This window comes from Eumetopias jubatus, unplaced genomic scaffold (assembly GCF_037043125.1).
Source record: "Eumetopias jubatus isolate StellerSeaLion01/CBP00866 unplaced genomic scaffold, mEumJub1_p1.0 scaffold_14, whole genome shotgun sequence".
NCBI classification, from domain to species: Eukaryota; Metazoa; Chordata; class Mammalia; order Carnivora; family Otariidae; genus Eumetopias; species Eumetopias jubatus.
In genome coordinates this window covers 71,068,407-71,093,334 of record NW_028274820.1, presented here as the reverse complement: position 1 = coordinate 71,093,334, position 24,928 = coordinate 71,068,407, and the positions used below count along the sequence as shown (strand labels likewise).

General features: G+C 36.3%; 1 protein-coding gene across 1 annotated transcript in view; it reads left to right on the top strand.

Annotated features, from left to right (window-relative positions):
* IMMP2L (inner mitochondrial membrane peptidase subunit 2) overlaps nt 1-24,928 on the top strand; it is an 864,991-nt gene that overhangs the window by 65,095 nt on the left and 774,968 nt on the right. Inside the window, exon 4 of the mRNA XM_028104812.2 lies at nt 4,976-5,079. Coding sequence (XP_027960613.2) covers nt 4,976-5,079 — 104 coding nt within the window. The remainder of the gene's footprint in view (nt 1-4,975; nt 5,080-24,928) is intronic.

Here is a 24,928-nt window from a genome sequence, read left to right as displayed (position 1 = left end):
TTCATTATGCATAATAATAAAGCACTGTTCAACTTTATTCCTAGTGTTTAAATTGCCTAACTTGATGCAGCACAAAAGATTTCTTACTAGATTACTTAGAATATGTTTTTACTGAAAGAAATGTATACACTGTTTAGATAATGTACATTGCCTAGGAACCATCTTACTTAAAAATGCTCTTAAAAACCTTTCATATTTTAAATTTAAAATATAAAAATACTATTTTCCAGGTCTTCTTCTGGGCATACAAACATGGGTAAGACATGATTTCTGTAACTGAAAAGCTTACATTTTAGTGAAAAAGTTATATGTGTAGGCAGGTACCTATAACAAGGTTTTAAGAAATATCATTGAAGTTAACCTAAATAGCTAAGGGAGCACAGATGGGGGAATGATTAAATGTAACCTTGTAGAGGAGAGGAAAGGTAAAAGAAAACTCTGTTGTTTCCTTTATAAAATCAAATGAGGTCTTCTAGGTGTTGACTGATGATCCTAATATTTTACTGTTAGAAATTAGACATGCTTCCTTCTGGGATTTTTTTCCCTACATAAATCTTTTGTTTACAACTCATTACCTTTTGGTTCTAAAAGTTGGAGTTAGAAAAGCTGGTTGATGAGTAATCCTCGAAGGGAAGGATGAATCCAAGTGTCAAGATTTGAGTCCATGGGGATTCTTTTGTCTTTGGACTTGGAGCACCTGGATGTAATTTCCTAATTTCTACAAGGAAACTGTAGGTGTTTGTTTGTCTGTTTAAGGCTTCACACAGAAGTCACCATCCAAGCTGTGCTTTGAGAGATAAGTAGAAATCCAAGTAGGGGAAAGGTATTATGGGCAGAGGAACAGTCGGATGATGAGAGTAAGGGAGAGTAAGAAACTGGGGCTGACGCAAGCGTATTTTAGTCTGCGGAGCAGGGTGAATGGTGATACTGTTAACTAAGGAGGGGAATACAGAAATAGAATTGGGAGCTGGAGTGGAATATGATCTCTCTTCTGGGCATGTTAATTTGGCAAATTTTTGGGAATTTCAATAATTGATATTTTTCATTCTTTCCGCTGAAAATTATTAATCACCCTATGTGCCTAGGTGTCAAGAACAGAGACATAGAAACAACATATTCTCAAAAGGCTTACAGACTCTTGGAAAGAGAGATAAGGCAATAATTACAATGCACATTTAAATATGCTGTGATAGAATGATCACAGGTTGGTGATAGGGAACTTGAGAGTTTTGATCACCTAATGGACACTGAAGCTGGGAATGGGGAGAAGGAGAGATGAGGGTTAGGAAAGAATTCCTGTGAAATTGCCTCATAAGACGCAAATGTTGTTTTGCTGTATGACTTAACAAGATGGCAGAAGGTGGAAAGAGGGGACAACATTTCAGGCAGAAATATTTGCTTATATAAAGTCTTGGAAGTGTGAGTGAATAACCTACTTAGGGTTTAATTTAACTGGTAGGAACTATGTAAGTGGGGATTGATAGGGTCCTGCAGATCATGTGTGTCTTGATTTTGATCTTAAAGCCAGTCATGTTGGTAGTGTTAGGGAGTTAGTGAAGGCTTTAAGGTAGGGGAATGACTTGATCAGATGAGATGCCCAGCAACCCACTTAGAGCTATGAGCTGTATCTCAGAGAAGTAGTTGATGTTGGGAGTATAAATCTAACTATGGGTTACCATGATGGATAAAAAGTGCTTCTTGCTTAGTTGTGGAGACAGACAGGTAAGCAAAAATTACATTACAGTATGCACGTACTATAGTGTGAAGTGCTGTGGATTGAGGAGGAAGTGATTTGGGGACTATGCATTTAGAAGTTATTGGTATAGGTGGTATTTGCAATTGAGAATGCTGATGAGATTTTTCAGGGAAAGAATTTAAAGACAGGAATGAATGAAAAAAGGTAGAATTCTGGAAAAATGCAGCCTTCATAAGGGTAATGGTTGAAGAAGAATTGTCTAAAGCTATGATTTTAGCACTGTGGATTGCAACTTACTAGTAGGTTTCAAAATCAGGACAGTGGATGTGAACTTAATATGGTTGGTTATAGACAGAATTTTCAAAACAGATTAGAAGAGAATAGAAAATATCAGTAATCACTGTCTTGTGAAATTTTGTTCAGAATTGTGTTTTTGCGCATGTGTGTAAAATGCATATCTTATTTTTTAAAAAATTTTTTATTGTTATGTTAATCACCATATATTACATAATTTGTTTTGGTGTAGTGTTCCATGATTCATTGTTTGTTCATAACACCCAGTGCTCCATGCAGAATGTGCCCTCTTTAATACCCATCACCAGGCTAACCCATCCCCCTACCCTCCTCCCCTTTAGAAACCTCAGTTTGTTTTTCAGAGTCCATCATCTCTCCTGGTTCGTCTCCCCCTCTGACTTACTCCCCTTCATTCTTCCTCTCCTGCTATCTTCTTCTTTTTCTTTTTTCTTAAAATATGTTGCGTTGTTTCAGAAGTACAGATCTGTGATTCAACAGTCTTACACAATTCACAGCGCTCACCGTAGCACATATCTTCCCCAATGTCTATCACCCAGCCACCCCATCCCTCCCACCCCCGACCTCTCCAGCAACTTATTATGAGTGGTGGTCACAAACTTTTGAAAAACACCAATAAAGGAGACTAAGGAAGAGCAGTCAGAAATTGCTAAATCACTTTTGTTCTTCACTAATCTGAAGGCAAGGGAAAGAAACAAACCCAGTGAAAGTGCAATGAGAAGGAGATTTTCTCTTTGTGGTTCAGAAGGTCTCCCCCTAGGCCACCTTTATTACATCAGTTGTATGGGAGGAAAAATAGAAAGAAATAAGGGAAAAGGACTCACAAGATTCTAAACTCGAAGACAGAGAGGGAGATAGAGAATATGAATGAGAGAGAATGAACCCACATGGAAGCTGAATTTTTAATCTAACCCTACTGTGTGATAGCAAAAGCTCCATTCCCTAGCACATAGCCCAAAAAAGCCCCTTGGATTTATCCTACTATTTCAGCTCTGTTCTTTATTATGGAGCCAGAGGAGGAACCTGAGGAAGGACACAAAACTACCTGTCATTAAAATTGTGATGTAGTATTACCAATAATAGAGATTACTGAGAGCTTGTCCATGGGTCAAGAACTGTTCTATGCACTTGAAGTGAATGATCTTACCAAGTAAGTTATTATTTGTAAAGCTCTTAGAACAGTGCCTTGCACATGGTAAGCACTAAGTTGTCTTGTTATCATTAATAGAACAGTGCACATGGTAAGCACTTGGTCAGTATTGGCTATTATTGTGTATTATTACTAATTAGCTAAGTTACTAATTATCACCACTTTACTAGTAAGGAAATGGAAGCATAATAAAATTAAGTAACTTGCTCACAATTGTATAGCTGGAAAGAAATGGAATCATTCCTTTCTCAGTTGGAGGTGAAAGTGATTAGTGTAGATACATGGTGAGTTATATGACAATTGGTGCTTGAAGTACATTAATGGGAGAGGGAAGAGGAAAGATGGGCCATAAGTGAAAGACTTTGTGAAAAGAACAATACTCCTTGGCTTGGTGATTGGTTAGATATGAAGTAAAAAGCTAACCAACATTTTAAGCTAGTCAACTGGGAAAATGATAAATAAGATGTAAGAAAATAAGAAAGAAAACCTTTCTTGGTAAGAAATAATGACAAATTCCATTTAATTATGTTGAATTTTACATGAGATAGTCAAGTAAAATGAATAGCCCAGAATTTAAAAAGAAAGATAGAGATACTTAGGCATTATCACATAAAGGAGTTGGTAGAAGCTGTGGGAGTATTTGAGATCTTCGGAAATGTCCAGTATACATTGGCCACAAGAAAACCTGGGGAGTAAAAAATAAGATCATGATAATTGCCCTCACACAAAATCTCTACAGCTTTGCCCACATCGGCTTTGTGGAAATCTATGAATAGTTCCAGGAATCTTTGAAAGAGAGCATATCACTACTGCTCCGGGGGCTGGCTGTTGTGTGGCATGCACTGTTTTCCTGGCTCCTGCCCTGGGCTATGGCTGTCTCCTCGTGCTGCCCCTGTCAGTGAGGGCAGAGAGCCTCCGCTGTGGTTTGGCACTTTTTCCACTACCACAGAAACTGCAGTTTCCCCTCATTGACCCTGGAGGATCAATGGCGAGAAAGCTCTCCCAGTTTTTCTTATTCTCTTCTTATTTTCTCTGTTCCCACCTCAGGTTTCAGACTTGTTATTCACTGGTTTTTTCGGCACCCCTGTCCAAGTGACAGGTGTGTGGGCTTCTTGGTTCCTCAATCAAATTTTTATGCCTAGATGGTTTCCGACCTTCAGATGAATTCTTACACAAAACGTGTCTCAGTTTTTGCCCCATCAGTCCTTAGGCACATCTAGACTCATCTGAATCCTAGGGTGAAGGTCACTTACTAGTTTGAAACTGGGACCAGGACCCTCACTCCCTGCTCTCTCTAGAAGAGAGAGGTCAGTGTGGGAGATGCCCACATCTTCCATAATTGTCCCATCCCTTGCCTTTTCTTCTTCATATGGATGTTTCCCTGGTTGATTGGAGATTATTTCTTCTTTTCCCCAAATGGAACAGTGATGTGCACTCCTGTGGAATTAGATCCCATCTGAATATTCATTTGGGAGGTTTGATTCATTTCTTTCTCCTTTTTTTTTTTTTTTTTTAAATAACCCTTCTTAAAGCTTTTCATACCTCTTTACTGGAGCTTAGTAAAGATTTGAGTATCTAGCACATTTTCCTTTCAAGTAGGTATTGGTAATGTATTTTTTTCCCCCTGTTCACCTGTGAAGAATACCGATGAGTCTTTTTGAAAACTCATCATTGGCAGTTACTTTAGAACAGCAATTTATTGAAAGCTACTATATTAGAAATGTTTTATTGCACTGCACTAGAGCTATGAAGTGCAAGGAACCATGAAGATTGAAAAATACAAATGATAGATGTGTCTCTTTCTCCTTATTTTTTAGCCTTCTTTGAATCCTGGGGGGAGTCAATCATCTGATGTGGTGCTTTTGAACCACTGGAAAGTGAGGAATTTTGAAGTACAACGTGGTGACATTGTGTCATTGGTGTAAGTAAATCAGAAACATATTATATTTGTATATGAAATTATTTATAATTGTCTGATTTAACTGGTAGTTTGCTGTTAATATCATTTGCCAATTATTAAATTAATAGGTACTTTTTAAATGTAATATATTTTTAAAAACCAATTTTGAAATGTAATAATGCTAGAAGAAAGGATTTTTCTTTTATGTCTAAAATATATCAGTTGGTTGACATACTTGAATTTGGTAAAATGTCTTTAATGATATGTTGATTAGAAATTATATTGATGATCTAAAGTACATGTATTTGGTATCAGTTTGGATTATTTTGAAGTTTTGCATCTTGGAAGCAACCTTAATGTTACTTCATTTTTATTAGTTTGTGTAGGTACACAATATTTCTAGAAAATGATAATTGCGACATGAAATTCAGTGACATTTCTATGTAAGTCTCAGTGATTGAACTGAAATAAGGCAGTTTGGAAGATTAGTAGACTGGAGGCTTTTGTTTGGGACCAAAAGGTGGCACTGTTTCTCTGTTAAAGTATTATGACTGGTCAGGAACAAGAATTTCATTCCAGTCTTAATGTAGAAGAAGAATGTCAAAGTGTGCATAACTGATGCAATGATCCCAGCACGTGCTCGAATGGTTTAGATTTGAGATTTGTTTGTTTTAAAAGTAAATTCACACTGAGAAGCCTGTAACAGAACTTGCCTGATTTCTTCTGGTTTCACGTACTTATAAAAATGTTTTCCTATGCTTCCCTGTGATGGCAGTTAGTGCATCAGGGTAGCATTTCATATAGAAGTTACTGTCATTTGTTTTAACGTTAGTAAAATCCTGGTGTTTGGTGAAGACTTCCAATTTATATTTCTCTTTCTTTAATTGGAATGATTGTTTTTTTGTTGGATGAGAATATGATTGTTTGGTAAACATAAAACATGATCTACTTGTCCATACTTAACCTTTGGCTAGCCCTTTGTGGAAATAGACATTTCATAAATGTATCTCCTTCAAGCCTTGTTTTACCAGGATTCATTTGAAAACATATCAACTAAATCTGGTTAGTAACTAATAAAATAAATACATCTGAGTGGAGTTTTGTATGGCAGACATCCAAGGATGGGGATTAAATGCTTCTCATGTTCTTGAGTGCTTTCTTTAATATTAACCTACTCTTTGGACTCTACTTTTATTTTGTCATTCAGAGTACTTTTTTTGCAACCTCCTTAACAACCTTTTCCATGCTGGGTTAGCCTGTTGTGTGCTCATTATTCTTTTGCCTTTGGTTTGACAAGGTTACATTCTCATTTAGTCGGTGATGGAGAGGATACCCACCCAAGTGAAAGAGGTCACACTATAAGCAGACAATTGTGCAGTTTTTTTTTTCCCAAGAGAAACATGCTATCTCTGAGCAAGTAAATTTGAATAGGGAATTGGAAAAAAAAAGGTTCCTTGAAATTCAGGGTTGCATGAGTCCATAAAAGTATGCTAGCATATCATGGACTATGTGAAAAAGAGAACACTATTCTCTTATGTAAATATTACACTAATTAATATTTATTATATAAATTAATTTAAAAATAGTATATCTAAATTGGGGTTGATATAATAAATTATAGCTCCTTGGGTCAAGCTGTATTTTTAATGAGTTAATTATGTGCTATATCTCTGTCATGTACAAATAATGCAAATTTTCTTTCATAATGCTTGTTGCTAGAAGGAGCCATTTACATAAAAGAATGCTTAGTGATTGGTACTATGTTATTTAACAACAAATAATCATTAAGCAATGATTTTTTTTTTTTGAGAAAGGAACAAGAAGTCTTTTGCTAAATTCTTTTTTAGCATGATGTAATACTGTATAAAAGATGTTAAAGTATCTTTTTAGTTTTATGAGCAAAAATGCTTTCTAAATGTCCTTATTATTTTTATACATTTTATAACTGCTTCATTTGAAAAGATTGATGTTGGTTTGATCAATGTTCATGAGTATATATTTAATTCATGTCAACACTGCATATTTGCTTTTCTTACAAAATATATCAGTCTGGTTTTAACTTAGATGATAATTATCATTATTATATCAGAACATTCTATTTAAGAAATGTGTGACTCAAGAAATGTGTGACTAAATTTGAATTTAAGGCTAAATAGAAACTGTAGTTTGTCATTCTGTTTACAAAATGATATGGCACATTTCACTGATACATTAAATCTTTGGGAATAAGGTAGTAAGACAATTTATATTTAAAAAAAATCCTGGGACAGTGTTTTATATTCATATTCCACATACATTCAATGTATGTGGAAATACAGCATTTTAATTATAATATTATATATACATTTCTGGAAAGTTGCAGTTTGCAAATTCATAAAGTAGTAGAGCTAATGCAACTTTGTAACTAGAGCACTAATGAAAACAATAACAATTCAATAAAACTGCTAGCACAGTTTAAACATGAAATTTTTTATAAATAAGCACTGCAGTAAGTATAGGATTTATTTAAAATGACAAAGCTGAAGGCAACTTGAAGGCAATATAAGGAAGGGTTGAGCTCGTCTATGTATACAAGGGCAGAGGGACATTTTCATCAGAAGTTACAAATAGAAGATTGCAAGCTTTGTACAAAATGTACTGATACCAGAGGTGTATCCTCTGCTCATTTTTCAGGGTTACCTTACTTACTTTATTTATTTATTTACATGTATATATATTTAAAACAAAGATCAGAGTTAACCTTTCAGTAAGCGCTTGTAAGAGAAGGATTGAATATACAGTACTGATTCCTTCCTGGCTTATTGCCGTTAGTGTACTTAGCCTTCAGTTGCTATTATTAAAGAGGCAACGCATTAATGATCTGGGAAAAAATTCTATATGAACTAATGCAGCTTCTGCTTTATACTGAAACCCGTTCTTCATAGTCCCTGTGAGCTGATTCATGTTACAGAAACACATGCTGTAGTAGAACAGACTTTCTTTTCTATTGCACTGGGTTTTGTTCGGAGCTTATTGACCCAAGCTGTTTCCTAAAGCGTGGAAGGTCTGAGGGGGTACATATTAGTATATGCTTCTTTGCATCTCTTCCTTATCTTTTCGTGTCACTTTCTTTCTGTGAAAAGTTGGTCTCAGTGGAGCTAATGTTTAAGCACGTTATTCGGTAATGTTAAATCAAAAGATATATTTATTTAATAACATTACTCGTCACATAAAACATTATTTGCTGTCATCAAGTCCTTGGTATTACCGAGTGTATGTAGGTGACATCATACTCTCTTAGTGGATTTGCGAACTAATAGTGTTGATTAAGGTGGATTTTCGATACCTTGGAATTGACTTTTCATTAACTTGTGTGATGGCCTTACTGCAATAGGCTTAACATAAGTAGCATATTTACAGTGGTATATCAGTTGGTAAATCCATTGGGACAGAGGTGCCTTCATAATAAAGTTTCAAATAATCACACTTAAAAATTTTTTAGCTTTTTATTTTGAAATGTTATTAGACCTCAAGAAAGGTCATAAAAATAGTATAGAGAATTCCCATATAACCTTCAATGTTTTTTTTTCAGCTGTATTGATGTGTAAATGTGTGTGTGTGTGTGTGTGTGTGTGTGTGTTGTATGTAGTGATAGGATTCACCCCACTGAGTTAATTAACACATCTGTCACCTTACATATTTACCTTTTGTGTGTGAGAACATTTAAGTTCTACTTTCTTAGCAAATTTCAGTGAAAGAATACAATGTTATCAACTGTAGTCACCATGTTATCCATTAGAGCAGCAGACTATTCATCTTATACCCCCCTAAATTAACGTTGTACATTACCATGCTACAATTACTGAGATGAAGTTGACACTGTTAACTAACTCACAGACCTTATGTGAGTTTCACCAGTTTTTCCACCAAGGTCTTTTTTCTGCACCAAGATCTTACACAGGATCCCATATTTCATTTTGATTTTTTAATCTCTCTAGTTTCCTCCAATCTGTGATAGTTCCTCATTTGTTCTTTGTCTTTTTTGATCTTGACACTTTTGAAGGGTTCTGCCAGTTATTTTGTAGAAAAATCCTTACCTTTAGAAGTTTTCAGGTCAGTGTATGTTCCAGTGGAGAAGCATTGCTATTGATGGCACTTGCTGGGGAAGCCATAGTTGTGGTAAGCTCCAGCCGGATGAGACAGGGCCAGAGAAGGAAACTCTCTCACCTAGATCATTTCAGTCTCTAAGGACCACATACTTGGGTCATGACTAAGAGACCCCATGGCTTCCAGAAGTCCACACAGTCACATTTACTGCTGCTAGGAAGCAAGGCGGGAGAGGCATGCAGGTGGGGAAAAGGCTAAAGTTTATAGTACAGATAGAAGAGAAGGAACTAAGGCTGGGTCACAGATGATACGATACCGAGCCCATTTTCAGTTCTAGAGTAGAAGGTGGGGGTGGGGAAATTCTCATTTCACGAACACGCCTGTATATCAGGCATTGTGCCATGCACTGTGTGTATGCCATTTTTACTTAATTCTCATAACAATATCTGGAAATGGTTATTTTTAACACAGTGAAAATGAGATTTAGCAAGTAAATAGCAAGTGAATAGCAGAGCCAGAATGTGAATCCAGGTCCACTTAACTCTGAACTTGTCCTGTCCGACGTAGCAGGCAAATGTGGCTGTTGAGCAGCTAAAGTGGTTACTGCCCCTTGTTAAAAGAATATTTTAGGTATATTCAGTCAGATAAAATACATTATTTAAAATTAACTTAAAGATTTCTTTTTTTTAAAGATTTTTTTAATTTATTTGACAGAGAGAGACACAGCAAGAGAGGGAACACAAGCAGGGGGAGTGGGAGAGGGAGAAGCAGGCTTCCCGCAGAGCAGGGACCCCGATGCAAGGCTCAATCCCAGAACCCCAGGATCATGACCTGAGCCAAAGGCAGATAGCTTAACGACTGAGCCACCCAGGCGCCCCTCTTTTTCTTTCTTTTTTTTTTTAATTTTTTTTTTTTAAGATTTTATTTATTTATTCATGAGAGACAGAGAGAGAGAGAGGCAGAGGGAGAAGCAGGCTCCCAAGGAGCAAGGAGCCCGATGCGGGACTTGATCCCAGGCTCCTGGGATCATGACCTGAGCATCTGAGCCACCCAGGCGCCCCTCTCTTTTTCTTTTTTTAACGTGGCTAGTAGAAAATTCCAAATTAAACATGTGACACGCACTCTGTTTCTATTGGACAGACATCACTGTGTCTAAACCTTTTCCCATCAGCCCCTGCTGCTTTCCTGGAGTATATCTAAGGTGAGCTAATGTGAGATCCTAAAGTCTGGGGTGGAAAAATACTAAGGTAGTTGCTATGAGGCAAAGGCAGACTCCCCAAGAGAGCTAAACACTTTGTTTTGGTAAGAGTATTGGGGTGATCAGGTCCAAAGACAAAGAAAAAGACATGCAGAAAAAAGACATGCAGTCTATGAGAGAGAGAAAAAAACAGTTTTTTTTTTGTTTTTTTTTAAGTAGACTCCACATCCAGTATGGGGCTTGAACTCATGACCCTGAGATCAAGAGGCACATACTAAACCAACTGAGCCAGCCAGGCACCCCCACAACAGTTTTTAAAATATATATTGACTGTTTTTTATTTTCCAGTCACTAGGCTAAGAGTTTCATATTCATTTTTATTTAATCCTTATTTTAACCGCCCCCCATAAGTAGGTACTGTTATTCCTATTTTATAGATGAGAACAGTGAGGTTTAGAGAGGTTAAGTAACTTGCTTAAGGACATATCAGCTAGTAAATGGAAAAGCAAAGTTTTGAAGTGCCTCTCATCAAATCCTGTGTTCTTAACCTTCAAACTATAATGCCTCCATATATTGTGGTGGTGGTTTGGTTGAGGACACTTACTCATTCTTAGCGAAGAAGTCAAGCAGGCCCTCTTATCTCAGCATCTATCATATTATCCCCATTTCTGTAATGAATTTTGATACAGTGGTTCATGAAATGTAGTCTCTTCATTAATAGCAATAAGACACTATTATGAACATATAGTGTGCATATAATTTCTGCAGCTGGTTTGTGACATGCTAAACTAATTGCTATTTTCTGACAGATGGCCACTATGATGGCTACATTTTCAGCAGTGAATGTGAGCAAAGAGTTATGAAGATTTCAGCCAGGGAAATAGATGAAACAGAATTGAGCCTTTGAAAAAAAAAAGAAAGGTGCTAGTTCCTTTGTGTCTTGAGTGCTTGTAAATCTTTAAAGATCCCTTAATCCACCAAGGTAAATTAATCTGCTAAAAAACCAAATTCAGGTTTTGAACAAATGCTCAGAGCAATGATAATACTGAATGATGACCTTTAATCGTATTAAAAGCCAGTTATCTGTTGAGCTGGAAGAATATAATTGTGGATGCTTATCTGTTTAATCTGTACTCATTTCTTATTTTTTTTTGTTTATAGCCAAATATTTTTCTGAGTTTGTAGGTAATATTGTATATTTCAGGAACACAAAATTACAAAGACCATGACTTTGAAAGGTTCTAAAAGCAAACTTTTTTATCTTATTTTTTTCTTTTTCTTTTTCTTCTTCTTCTCCCCCTCCTCCTCCTTCTTCTTTTAAAATTAATTGACTGTAAAAATGGTGGACAGTGGAATCTAGTTTGCAGTTTATTTTGATGAGGGATTTAGTTTTCAGCACTTTCAATTGCCCACTGTAGTTTACAGTCATTACTCAGTATGTTTACAAATGATACTTAAAAAAAATGAGATAGTGTATTTATTGCTTTTATTTGATAGAGATTAAACTGATTTTGTAACTGCTCTTCATAGGCATACAAAAAGTTGGTGCCTTTCAGGTAGTCCTTAATATTAATTTGCTTTCCTGAGTAGGGTAAACTGCTTCCACAAGTATTATACATTTAATTATGCAACAAAACATTTTCTTAGTTTTGAGCTAGGAAATGTTTCAGTGATCATAAATTTCAATTTTGAATTATCGAGATTTTATGGTAATATAGCTATAGGATATATTCATGGCTTCTGCTCAACCCATTTCCTAAATCTTATATCCTTTGAGCCATAACTGGAAATTGTCAAAGAACAAAGTTATACAGGCAACATTCTATGAAATAGTAGATACTTATGTTTGTAACTGTTTTATTGTAAACAGTTACTTTGTTGTAACTGTTTTATTTTTACTGTGAAAAAATCCAGTATCTGAGAACACTGTGACTTTTATTAAAAAAAAAAGGAAAAAAAAAGAAATTTCAGGGAAGCATTTATAAAGGAGCTCCCAAATACATATTATATATGTATTGAGTCAGATTGAACTCTTAAGGAGAAGCATTTTGAATATAAGCTTAAATAATAATTGTAACAGAGAAATAAGTATTTTGGAGAAGCAGACAATTTAAGTTTTTTTTTTTTTTTTTAAGTTTTAAAAACAGTAAATATAACCCAGAAAAAGAAACTGTTACGTAGGTAGGCCAACCTGTTTTAAATTCTCCTGGAACTATTAAGATATAGATACATATATAAAGATAGGCTACTATGATCAAGCAATATCTGATTTCCACTTTCATCTGTGATAGACTAGTTTATTTCAAACTAAGGCCCATACTGAGAAACATGAGAAAGCTGCATTTAAAAAAAAAAAATCTACATGCATTGTAGCTCTGTCAAAGGGCAAAGATCCCAGAGTGAAGGGAACCACATTGAGATGCACCCTGTATTCGGTGCCACTTTTATCTTGGGTTATTTGTCACTTTGTAAGCACCACAGGCTGTGAGACTGAGAAGCCAAAGAGTGGCAGCTAAGATAGTGAGATGCTGAGTAGAATCTTTGACAGTTTTATACTGCTAGTGAGTCAAACTAGAATTCAAGGAGGACAAGGCAGGACCCTGGTAAAATACTCCATGCTTTTAATTGGGACCCTTGAAGGGTATATCCTAGGGGTTAGGGAGAACTAGAAATAGACCATAACTTACAAAAATTGAGATGCAGCCTCTGATAAACTCAATCCTGATTTTAATGTGATCTGCCTTTACTTAAACTGTCTTTGCCAGAAGCAAGAGACATCATGCAGAGTCATCGTGCTGAAGCAAGAGACATCATGTTTTGTACCCAACACTTGGCATTCAATAAAAAAATCATCATGCATGTCAGAAGCCAGGACCAAGACAAAACAAAATAAAACAATAAATAATAGAAATAACCTCCTAGTGATTTAGCTGTTGGAATGATCAGATATGGGCTATAAAATAATTATCAGTATATTCAAAAATTGATGAAAAGATGGATAACTTCATCAGAGAATTACAATCTATAAAAAAAATCAAAAGGAATTCTAGAAATGAAAACTAGTATACCTGAAGACAAGAACTCAGTTGATGAGGTTGACAGCAAATTAGATACAGCTGTGGAGAGGATTTGTGAACAGGGTGAAAGGTCAGTGAGAAAATCTCTACCCTGGAGTGTGGAGGGATACAAGATTGTGACATACAATGAATAGTGCAAGAGGTCTGTTTAGCACATAGTGAAAAAGGCTGTTGTCCATCTAATTGGAGTAGCAGAAGAGGAGGAGGAAAGAGAGAGTGGGGCAGAGGAAGCAATATTTGAATAAAGGCCAAGCATTTTCCATAACTTTTTTTTTTAAAGATTTTATTTCTTTATTTGACAGAGAGAGAGAGAGCACGAGCAGGGGGAGCAGCAGAGGGAGAAGCAGACTCCCCGCTGAGCAGGGAACCCGATGTGGGACTCAATCCCAGGACCCTGGGATCATGACCTGAGCTGAAGGCAGACAGACTCTTAACTGACTGAGCCACCCAGGTACCCCGCATTTTCCATAACTTATGAAAGACATCGACATACAGAATCAGGAAGCACTATAAACCTGATAGGATAAATACAATGAAAAAACACATTTAGGGCACATGGTAGTTGAACCACTGAAAGCCAAAGAAAAATAGAAAAATCTTGAGAAGAAAAAAAGGTCATATTATCTTCAAAGAAGCAAAAAGATAGCTGACTTCTTAATCAATGGGAGACAGGAGATAACTGAATGATATCTGTAAAGTGCTAAAGGAAAAAAAAATTCCAGCCTAGAATTTTGTACCTGTTGGAACTGTTCTTCAAAAATGAAAGAGAAATAAACTCCTTTTCAGAAAACAACTCCCTGGCATTTGCTGTATTGTCCTATTGGACTTCACTTCTAAAACACATTCAAAGTGGTAGGAATTTTAAGATGCAGCTGCAGAGCAATAAATCCCAAGATTGTGGTCTCTCTGAGCCTCAGACCCATGTGTGACTGCACTGGTCACATCCTTACGAAGCTGGCCCTGTGATTGGTGCAGGGCTTGGCACTGGACATCAACAGGGCTGATCTGAGCCATTACTGGAAACAGATATATAAATATTAGGGGTGAAAAGTAGTGTTTTTGTTAGAGTTAAGTGTGAACAATATGGATCTGTTAAAAAGAAAAAGTCACATTTCCTTGGGGTGTCTGGGTGGTCTGTCTGTTAAGTGTCTGACTCTTGATTTCAGCTCAGGTCATGGTCTCAGGGTTGTGGGATGAAGCTCCGTGCTGGACTCTGCTCTCTGCAGGGAGTCCGCTTGAGATTCTCTCCCTCTCCTTCTCCCTCTGCCCCTTTGCTGCACACACGCATGCTCTTTCTCTCAAAATAAATAAATCTTAAAAAAACTAAAACCAGTCACATTTCCTTAAGTGATTTATTTTATTAATAAAATAGGTGTGGGATGCCTGGGTGGGTCAGTCATTAAGCATCTGCCTTCGGCTCGGGTCGTGATCCCGGGGTCCTGGAATTGAGCCCCGCGTCGGGCTCCCTGCTCCGCGGGAAGCCTGCTTCTCCCTCTCCCACTCCTCTGCTTGTGTTCCTTCTCTTGCTTTGTCTCTCTGTCAAATAAATAAATAAAATCTTAAAAAAAGAAAAATAGGTGCTAAGTATAGTAGGCAGAATTTTGGTCTCCGAGAAGATTCTATAACCTAATCACCAGGACAGTGAATATGATGAGATATCATGCCCATGAATATGTGACCTTGCACTGCCAAAAGGACTTTGCAGATGTAATTAAGGTTGACCTTCAGTTGACCTTAAAATGATGAGGTTATCCTCCATTATCCAGGTCCAGTTTAATCACATGAGTCTTTAAAAGCGGAGGCTGAAATGAGGGAGATGTAGAAGAAAACATCAGAGAGAGCCAAATGCAGAAAGGATTTGGAGCATTATTGCTGGCTTTGTAGATTCAGGGGCCCTGAGCAGAGAAAAGTGTACTACCTCTAGAAGCTGAGCATAACCTCTGGCCAAAGGCCAGCAAAGGAATCAGGACCTCAGTCCTATAACTATATGGAATTGAATTTTGCCAACAACCTTATAAGCCTGGGAGTAGATTCTCCCCCATTCTCTCGATAAGGGCCCAGAGTAGTTGACACCTTGATTTTGGCTTTCTGGGACCCAAAGCAGAGTACCCAGCCAAACCTGCCAGATTTCTGTCCTAGAGAATGGACAGTTAATGAATGGATGATGTTTCAAACCCCTAAGTTTGCTTTAATTTGTTATAGTGGCAGTAAAAAATTGTGTTAAGCAATTAAACATTATAAGCAGTTCTAACAGTACCCCTAAAATGTATGGAAAAGGAAAATGAACTTTTACAAAAGATTCTTATAACCATTCTTAGAAGGATTTGCAAATACTGATTTTATTTAGGTATTATTTTCTTTTACATAAAAAAACTCTGTCAGCCTCTATCTGCCAGTTTCCTGGTACAAAGTATAGGACAAAGCTTGAGGAGATCTAGCTTCTCCTTCCAACTGCATTACTTGTTAACTGGCTGTGTGACCTCAGACTGGTTATCTTAATTTATTCTTTGTGTCAGTTTTAGCATCTGCAAAATATGAAGTATAGACTAGTCGATCTCTAAGGTCTCTTCCATTTTAAGATTGCCTGACAAGAGTTTTGAGGAGCTGGACATAAGAATCAATCACTCAGAATATCAGAAAAATGCAGATTTTTGCATACTTTTGAAGCTAGAGTCAAAACCAATTTGAAATTTTTGAAAGAAAAGAAGCCAAGTTGGCACCTTACACAGAAGTTTTAGAATGGATAAGGAGACTTTGAACACCAAGGTTCTTTTGGTCAATGGCATCAAATGAATCTGTGCTTATTAAGATTATGTCTTCAGTGGAAATGATTGGAGAAATTAAGTTGGCAGGCAGGTGTTTTACAGGAGGATGAGAGCAAAATCCTTTCTTGCTTGCTTAAAATTGTTTAAAGTAAGAAAGCTATAGAAATCTTACATTTCTTCACTGCTTATAATTTACTCTGGGAGTTGAGTTATTAAGACTCTAATAGTTAATCTTGTCTTGGTTGTCTGTGTTTTGTCAACTTACGATGCACTTCCTACCAGTAAACACTCTGTTCACCTGCTCTTAAAAGAAATGCTAGAGCCCATTTTCTGTTTCATAGTTCAGGTCCTGGAGATGTGGAAGGAATCTCAAAACTTAAACATCATCTTATTCGATCCAAGGTCAGTAGTTACCCTCCCATTTTTCTTTACCTTTTATAAAGAAAGGCACTGTGTTTGGGGAGTGGAGGTGGCAGTGGCTGGGAAATGTGGCCGTGGCTGATAAGAAAGGGAAGGGGCTTAAACAATAGCCGCCAAACTTTATCTGTGCTTTGGAGCTCAGGAGAACATTTCTGTCCAGGAAGGGAACAGGAATCCTTTTTTTTGCTGTTGTTGTTTCTTGCTGTGTATTTCCATTAATAAGAAGCCTCAATGCCCTGTATTATGAAAGATTACTCCTTGCATAATCTAGTGACAGGTTTACTCACATTCTGAGGTCATGTTAATATTTACTGAAGGAACCACAAATATAAGTTTCACTTTATTAAAAATTGTATGGATGTTGAAATTGCTGACAGAGAAGCTGGCTCAGTTGGATTTGGCTATGGATATGATAATTATAATGTGACTTTTTGTGCCTTTAGAGGTCATACGTTACATTGCAAAGATTTGTGTATTTGGATTGCTGAAAAGTTACTGTAGAGTGTTATGACAGAACAGTAGGAAACATTTCAGTGTGAGTAGTATGTCTTACGTAAATTTCATTATAGAATTAAAGAAGAATCATTAAAATATTCCAGGTTTATTAAAAATTCATTATTCTACTAGAGGATCTTTAAAGTGCAATAAGAACTTGAAGAAATAATAGGAAAGTTTTGGTAACCGTGACAGTGTGTTAATTGAGTTGAAGGAAGGTAAAAAATGTATCAACAGAATGGATCCAAATTTGGCAAAAAAGATGTATAATAAATCAAGAGGGGAAATCAGTTAATAAAGAAAAAGGCCAATTATCAGTGAAGGAGGGGTTATATTTAATGATTCTAAATGAAAGGTTAAACTGCTCCAGTGAATTTCAGTTGAACAAAAAGGAAGAAAAGCGATATGGATAATTAGGCAGTAATAAGATCATACTGAAAAAAAAAAATCAGAAAACTGCCTTAGGTGTTAGGGGAATATTGGCTAATGAACTTAACCTCCTGCAATTATCTTTGAATACTCACTTTTACTCTAGAAATGGAGGGGAGTGATGTTTTTAGTTAATTTCAGAGTGGTATGATTTTTTAAACACATTTATTCTATGTAGATTTTTAAATGGTAACAAATAATTAAATAGAGAAAAATAATTTCTCATGAGAAGGATATCATCTATAATCCATTAAAATACTATAATTTTAGCTATAATGTATTTTTTTTGTTATTGATCAGTTCTTTAAATTTGGATTCTGCTTATGTGTTTGACAACAGAAATATGTTTAGGCTGCTAGCCTAATTGAACCATTCAGAGAAATGCAGTATAGGAAATTAGGATTTCTGTAAGGGTTTCTCAGTTCAGGTCTTATTAAAAACATAAATGGGTAGAAATCCGAAATATTGTCTAAAGAAATCCCAAATATTGTCTAAAGACTTTTTTCTCTCAAATTAACCCAATAATTTATTTATATGTAAATTATTAAAATTTTATAAAGATGTTGATAAATTCTTGGCCATTTTTACAGTTTTTATTTTAGGCCTCTGAACTGTGGGAAGATCTGGGTAATCATTTCTGGAATCAGTATAAGGTCTAATTTTACATGACCTTTGTACTATGATCAGATAGAGAGAATAGTAATCAAGATAATTAAGTTCATAGATAATTCCAAATTTAAAGATGCTATGAATATAGAATTTGGGCTAATCTCTGCTTCCATGATGCTGTGTTGAGAAAAAGGTCATCAGATATATACAGAAATATCTTTTATAATTATAGTCTTTTTTTTTTTCTGGTCACTGATAGTCTTATAATTACCTTGATTTTTCTTTTATTAGATATTATATTAAATGTAGTTCTGCAATATATATTAGTGTGGAAAACCAATGAAAAAGTCTGCTTTTCAAAATAATGGCAGCTCCTCAACAGGTTATTAGCTCAAGTAGACAATAACCCAAGGGACAGTCATGATTATCTACTCAGAAAAGATTTGGACCAGATACAACAGACCTGAGTTCTAGGCTCACTCTGGCACTAAGGGACTGTGTGTCAATCAACCTCTGTGGATTTTTTTTTTAAATAAAATGAAAGAATTGTACTCAATAATTTCTAACATACCCTTTAATTTGACAGCTGTTTTTTCTGTGATTATTTTATTTTCCACATGGGTAGGTTAATTATTTTATGATATGAGGCATATCACAGCTCTTACTGGATACTTACATGGTATTTTATTCTATTTAAAAATATTGACAGCTTATTAATTTGGCAAATATTTTCTAAGGGATTACTCTGGGCATAGAACTAGCCACTCTGATACAACAGAGAGTCAAAGCACCTCCTTTGTGGGACTTACTCATTCTACTGAATAAAAGTGTCTTGAATAAGACAGAATTGAAAGTAGGTATTTTTGAAGCTTGTCAAAATTGTGGCAGGTGGGCATATTAGGAAGGAAACTGCATATTCATTAAATCAGCAGTTGTGCCCAGCATCATACATTGTTTTGAACTGGCTCCCAAGTCAATGTGTGCATTTCTTCACAACACTGCATTCAGTGATTTCATGTTGACAGGCTGAAATCAGCTACGGTGTGAGTATTTATATCATGAAAATTGGTGAACACTACACATCAGGGCTTTAAATAAGGGTTTTTTTTTGTTTTTGTTTTTGTTTCTTTTTTTTTTTTTAATTCAGTAATGTGGTTTAACAGCATACCATTGGTGGTAAGTGTTGTGAGATGGCACAGCAGAAATGGAGGCACAGTTTCTACCCTTGTGTGTCATTGGTCAACATAGAGATGAGGCAAAGACACGTGGTGTGTGATGAGTTTATAGAACCTACAAACAACCATTGATAGGATACTGAGACAAATGAATTCCTGTAGGAAGAGGAGTTGAAAGAAAAATAGATGTGAATTTGAAACTAGATTTTGAAGTTGGGGTGGTACGTACTTGACCAGAGAAGCAGCAAGAGAGTTTTAGAGATGGCATGTGTGAAAATTTTGAGGCAAGTGTGAAAAGTTGTATAGAGAAAGTGGTGAATAGGTTTGTTGATCTAGAACAAGGTGTTAAAGCTTAGCCTCCTGTGAGCATGACAGTGTCTAGATCCCATATTAGCCTGTACTAGTGAAGTCCTAAACACGGCCGGGTTTTCAGTAGCAGTGAAAAATGGAAGACTGTCCTTGAATTTAGTGACCTGCTCTCAGTGATACCTTGAGAGTTAAGGAAATAACAATCCTTTCTACCAAATTATAGGCTTAATATCAAATTGAAGGCCTCTCAGAAGTTATGCGTAGAACACTGATATCTAGTCTACCGTTGATTCTTATGCAACCTCCCCACCCTCCCTGTTAAGTCAGTTACTCTGTTTTTTTTAAGTTCTAACTTTTTTTAAAATTAATTTGTTTTTTTTGATATAGTGTTCCATGATTCATTGTTTGCATATAACACCCAGTGCTCCATTCAATACATATCCTCTTTAATACCCATCAGCAGGCTAACCCATCCCCCCACCTACCTCCTCTCTAGAAGCCACAGTTTGTTTCTCAGAGTCCACAGTCTCTCATGGTTCGTCTCCCCCTCCGATTTCCCCTCCTTCATTTCTCCCTTCCTACTATCTTCTTTTTTTTTTTTTTAAACATATAATGTATTATTTGTTTCAGAGGTACAGGTCTGTGATTCATCAGTCTTACACAATTCACGGCACTCACCATAGCACGTACCCTCCCCAATGTCTATCACCCAGCCACTCCATCCCTCCCACCCCCCACCACTCCAGCAACTCTCAGTTTGTTTCCTGAGATTAAGAATTCCTCATATCAGTGAGATCATATGATACATGTCTTTCTCTGATTGACTTATTTAGCTTAACATAATACCCTCTAGTTCCATCCACATCATTGCAAATGGCAAGATTTTGTTGTTTTTTTGATGGCTGCATAATATTCCATTATATATATATATATACCACATCTTCTTTATCCATTCATCTGTTGAAGGACATCTTGGCTCTTTCCATAGTTTGGCTATTGTGGACATTGCTGCTATGAACATCGGGGTGCAATACCCCTTCAGATCACTACATTTGTATTTTTGGGGTAAATATCCAGTAGTGCAATTGCTGGATCATACGGTAGCTCTATTTTCAACTTTTTGAGGAAATTCCATACTGTTTTTCAGAGTGGCTGCACCAGCTTGCATTGTAGGAGGGTTCCCCTTTCTCTGCATCCTTGCCAACATCTGTCATTTCCTGACTTGTTAATTTTAGCCATTCTGACTGGTGTGAGGTGGTATCTCATTGAGGTTTTGGTTCAGATTTCCCTGATGCTGAGCGATGTTGAGCACTTTTTCATGTGTCTGTTGGCCATTTGGATGTCTTCTTTGGAAAATGTCTGTTCATGTCTTCTGCCCATTTCTTGATTAGATTATTTGTTCTTTGGGAAAATTGGACAGCCACATGCAGAAGAATGAAACTGGACCATTTCCTTACACCACATACAAAAATAGACTCAAAATGGATGAAAGACCTAAGTGTGAGACAGAAGTCCATCAACATCCTAGAGGAGAACATAGGCAGCAACCTCTTCGACCTCAGCCGCAGCAACTTCTTCCTAGAAACATCGCCAAAGGCAAGGGAAGCAAGGGCAAAAATGAACTATTGGGACTTCATCAAGATAAAAAGCTTTTGCACAGCAAAGGAAACAGTCAACACAACCAAAAGACAACCGACAGAATGAGAGAAGATATTTGCAAATAACATATCATATAAAGGGCTAGTATCCAAAATCTATGAAGAACTTATCAAAGTCAGTTACTCTTAATATAAAGTAGGTTGACATACTGTGATGCAGCCTTCCAGCATTGAAGGAGAGTGATCCTCTGTAGCACCATGCTGGATTATGCTTTGTGAAGAATGGATGACGGTGGGACATTTAGTACCTACTGTGCAGTAAGCTAAATGGCACATACAATGAGGGAAAACTGGAAAACTCTTTTAAGGATGCATTGCAGCTCGGCTTTAAATGACACCTGGATCTGTACTTTTAGAAGATTACTGCAGCCAGTGGGCAGGCTGCCCTATAGGAGTCCAGACTGGAATACCTTTGAAATGGATGAATACACAAACTCCAGTTATTTGAAGAGGGTCCACAACCAACAAGGCAAAGAATTGAAAACATGGAGATCAAAATTGAAAACTTGCTTTGAAATGCTCCATCACCCCGTGCATGCCTAAATCCATGCTAGGTTCACATCAGCCTTCTATCTGTGTCAGATACATTGAGATAGCAGCAGATATTCAAGACATGGGAGCTGGAATTCTTTATTTCTCTCACTCTCCATAATGTTTTGGAATACCAATAGTAGCTTTATTTGTTAAAATAAATACAGGGTGGCTATATAGAATGAAATAAACATGCTGTCTAATCAAATAATCCATTTTTCATTTTTCAGCTTTGTATTTTGGAGCAATAACTGTATGAAGAAAATAACTATCATGATTTTGTCAGTTATTAGCTTATTAAGCTACCTCACAAAATTAAGTACTGTGTCTAGTTTAAAGTGATGTTTGTTTTTCAATTTTCACATGGAAAATTAGCATTAAAAGAAGATGTCATAAATGTCATTCCTCCCCTCCCCCCTTCTTAATGTGCACTTTCTTACATAGGAAGTATAAGTAGATTCATAGTAGCTTGGAGTATTTAAGAAATTACAGCCAGAGATTTCGGTTGGTTATAATTTGGTCGGTGATCCTGAAACTGAGGCTGACCTTTAACATAGTCATTGAAGGAATTTTGAAGGTTTCATTGGGCAAACTAGGACTTGAAATGATGCCAGAAATTGAAATATGGTATAATGATCATATACTGCAGCAATACTTTGAACTTTCTAATTTTTAACTTGCTGTGAGTATTGTACTTAGGAGCACGATGGTGTCTTCGTCAGTTACCACTCGTGAGTGGCAGGTAATGACACAATAGTTAGGAAGCAAATTCTTTGGAATTGTTCAAATGTGTTTTCTGACAACTGTTTTTTAAGAGGTGTATACTTGAAAGGGTGATACTATCTTTAAAATTAGTGTGGGATTAGGTTGAAATAAATTCAGAGTGTATATATGTCCAAAGTAAAACAAAAGCAAAACAAATCCTGGGTTGACATACCTTAATATCATAGGTTGGCTGGTGCACAAAGGACACTGAATGTTTATTGAGGTCATGATTTTAATATGTTTGGAGGTTATGTCTTTTACTATAAGTAGGCATTTTATTGGACGTGGTGGCATAGAATGAGATGTATATAACAGTTAAGCTATTATAATTTTTTAAAATTCAAATTGTTAAATTTTTACTGACATCTCAAGAAGTGAAATAATGGAGGTAAACCTTTGGATGAGTTCTCCTCTGGGTTTTCCTTCTAATGAGACAGGTGACCTGAGTAAGCCATCTAATCAGTTAGGACCTTAGCTTCTTAAACTACACAGTCATGAAGTTTTCCTGGGTGACCTCTTTAGAAACTTCAGCCTTAATGTGATACACACAAGGGTCAATTCTTACAGAGCCTTTCTGATCCTGTTCTTCTTCCAATCTAGTATTCATTTTCTAAATCAGGGCTGTCCAATAGAAATATAATGTGAGCTATATATGTACTTTTAAAGCATCTAGTTGGCACATTAACAAAGTAAAAAGAAACTGGAGAAGTTAATTTTAGGTGTAAATTTTATTTAACTCAATTTATCCAAATATTATTTTCACATGTAACAAATACTAAAATATAAAATACTAAATCTTAAAATACTAAGTCTTGAAAATCTGGTGTGAGTTTAACAGAATCTATTTCAAATTGGAGGAGCCATATTTCAAGTGCTCAGTAGCCAAACTGAGGCTCATGGCTAATGTATTGGACAGTGTAGCTGAGGTCATTAGATCCCTAAATCAAATTTGGGACTTCAGAATTATCTGTAATTCCTTCTGTCCTTCTGTTTAATTCTCTCTTCTACCCAATAGTAACAGAGACTTGCACTCCCTGGAGTTAGTCACAATTTTGAGTCAAATTGGCACATTTTCTTTATTTTCAAACTTCTAGAAAGAGTAGTCTGTGAATTCTCTTCAATTCTTTAATTCAGTTATTCCTTCAGTCCATTGAAATCAGATCTAGATCTTACTCTATAGAAACTCCTTGGGAACAATTCCCATACCTTCTCAATGTTTAAATACAATGGTCACAATACGAATGCTTCCTGATATCTTAGCAGAATCAGACACTGTCAATACTTCCTCCTCGAAACTTTCTTCTCCCTTGTCATATACTACAGTCATTTTTTCTTGGTTCTCCTTTGAGCTCTCTGTTTTGTTGGTTACTTTCTCAGTTTTCTTTTCTTTGCTCTTTGCCCACTGTCCTTAACTTCTTGCCTACCTGACTTCTAAGCATCATGCCTTAATTTTTAGCTGTCTACTGGATATATCTGTATGATGATATTCTGTGCATTTTCCCAACACAACGCAGCCTTCTTTCCTAAACCAAACGTGTTCTCTCCCTCTGTGTATAATTTTGGTTTTTGACATTACTGTATTTAGGCACAAGTTACAGTTAGAGACTTTATAATCATCTTTATTTCCATTTTCTTACCATCTACATAGAGTGAGATACAGAGTCTTTTTGGGTCTACCTGTGAAATATGTATTCAGTAGTTCTTTCTTCTCTTTCTTGCAGTGTTTCAGTTCAGGTCCCCTCACTAAGATCCTGTGTGGTCTCTCTTTGACTCTGTTTTCTCTAATACATTTTCCATGTTGCTTCCAGAGTTCTTTTCAACACAATTGAGATAATTAGTCTGTTTAAAACTTATGCTGATTCCATTTGTTCTCTTCTTATGTGGCATGTAAGCCCTAAATGACTCTTCCATCTCTAACTCTAGACATTCTCTTCTGTATTTCCCTCTCCTCTGAAATCTTTTAAGACCTAAATTTATTTTAGTGATGAAACTAGGCTTCTTGATGGTGTGTGGAAGATACTAGTCATGAAGCATGGATAGCATGGCCTGACAGCACTCCTATACCAATAACTAATGGTCGGATACATGGTTTACTTATGTGATATTTATGTGAGCTAGGTTACAAGTTGATTTCTTTTGTTTCTCTGTAGAAGAATCCCTGTAGAGATAATTTTAGTTCCTGAGCAGCAAGAGTTAATGACATCCTGGTAACAATAAATGATGTATGCTGTATTTACAGATAAGCTTTCTATACTTGAAAACTAATATAGAGAAATACCTTGGTTAAGCTGTGCAGCTTGGCTGGCTTTTATAGGAAAACAATAGATTCCCTGAGGTAATACTAATGTAAGTA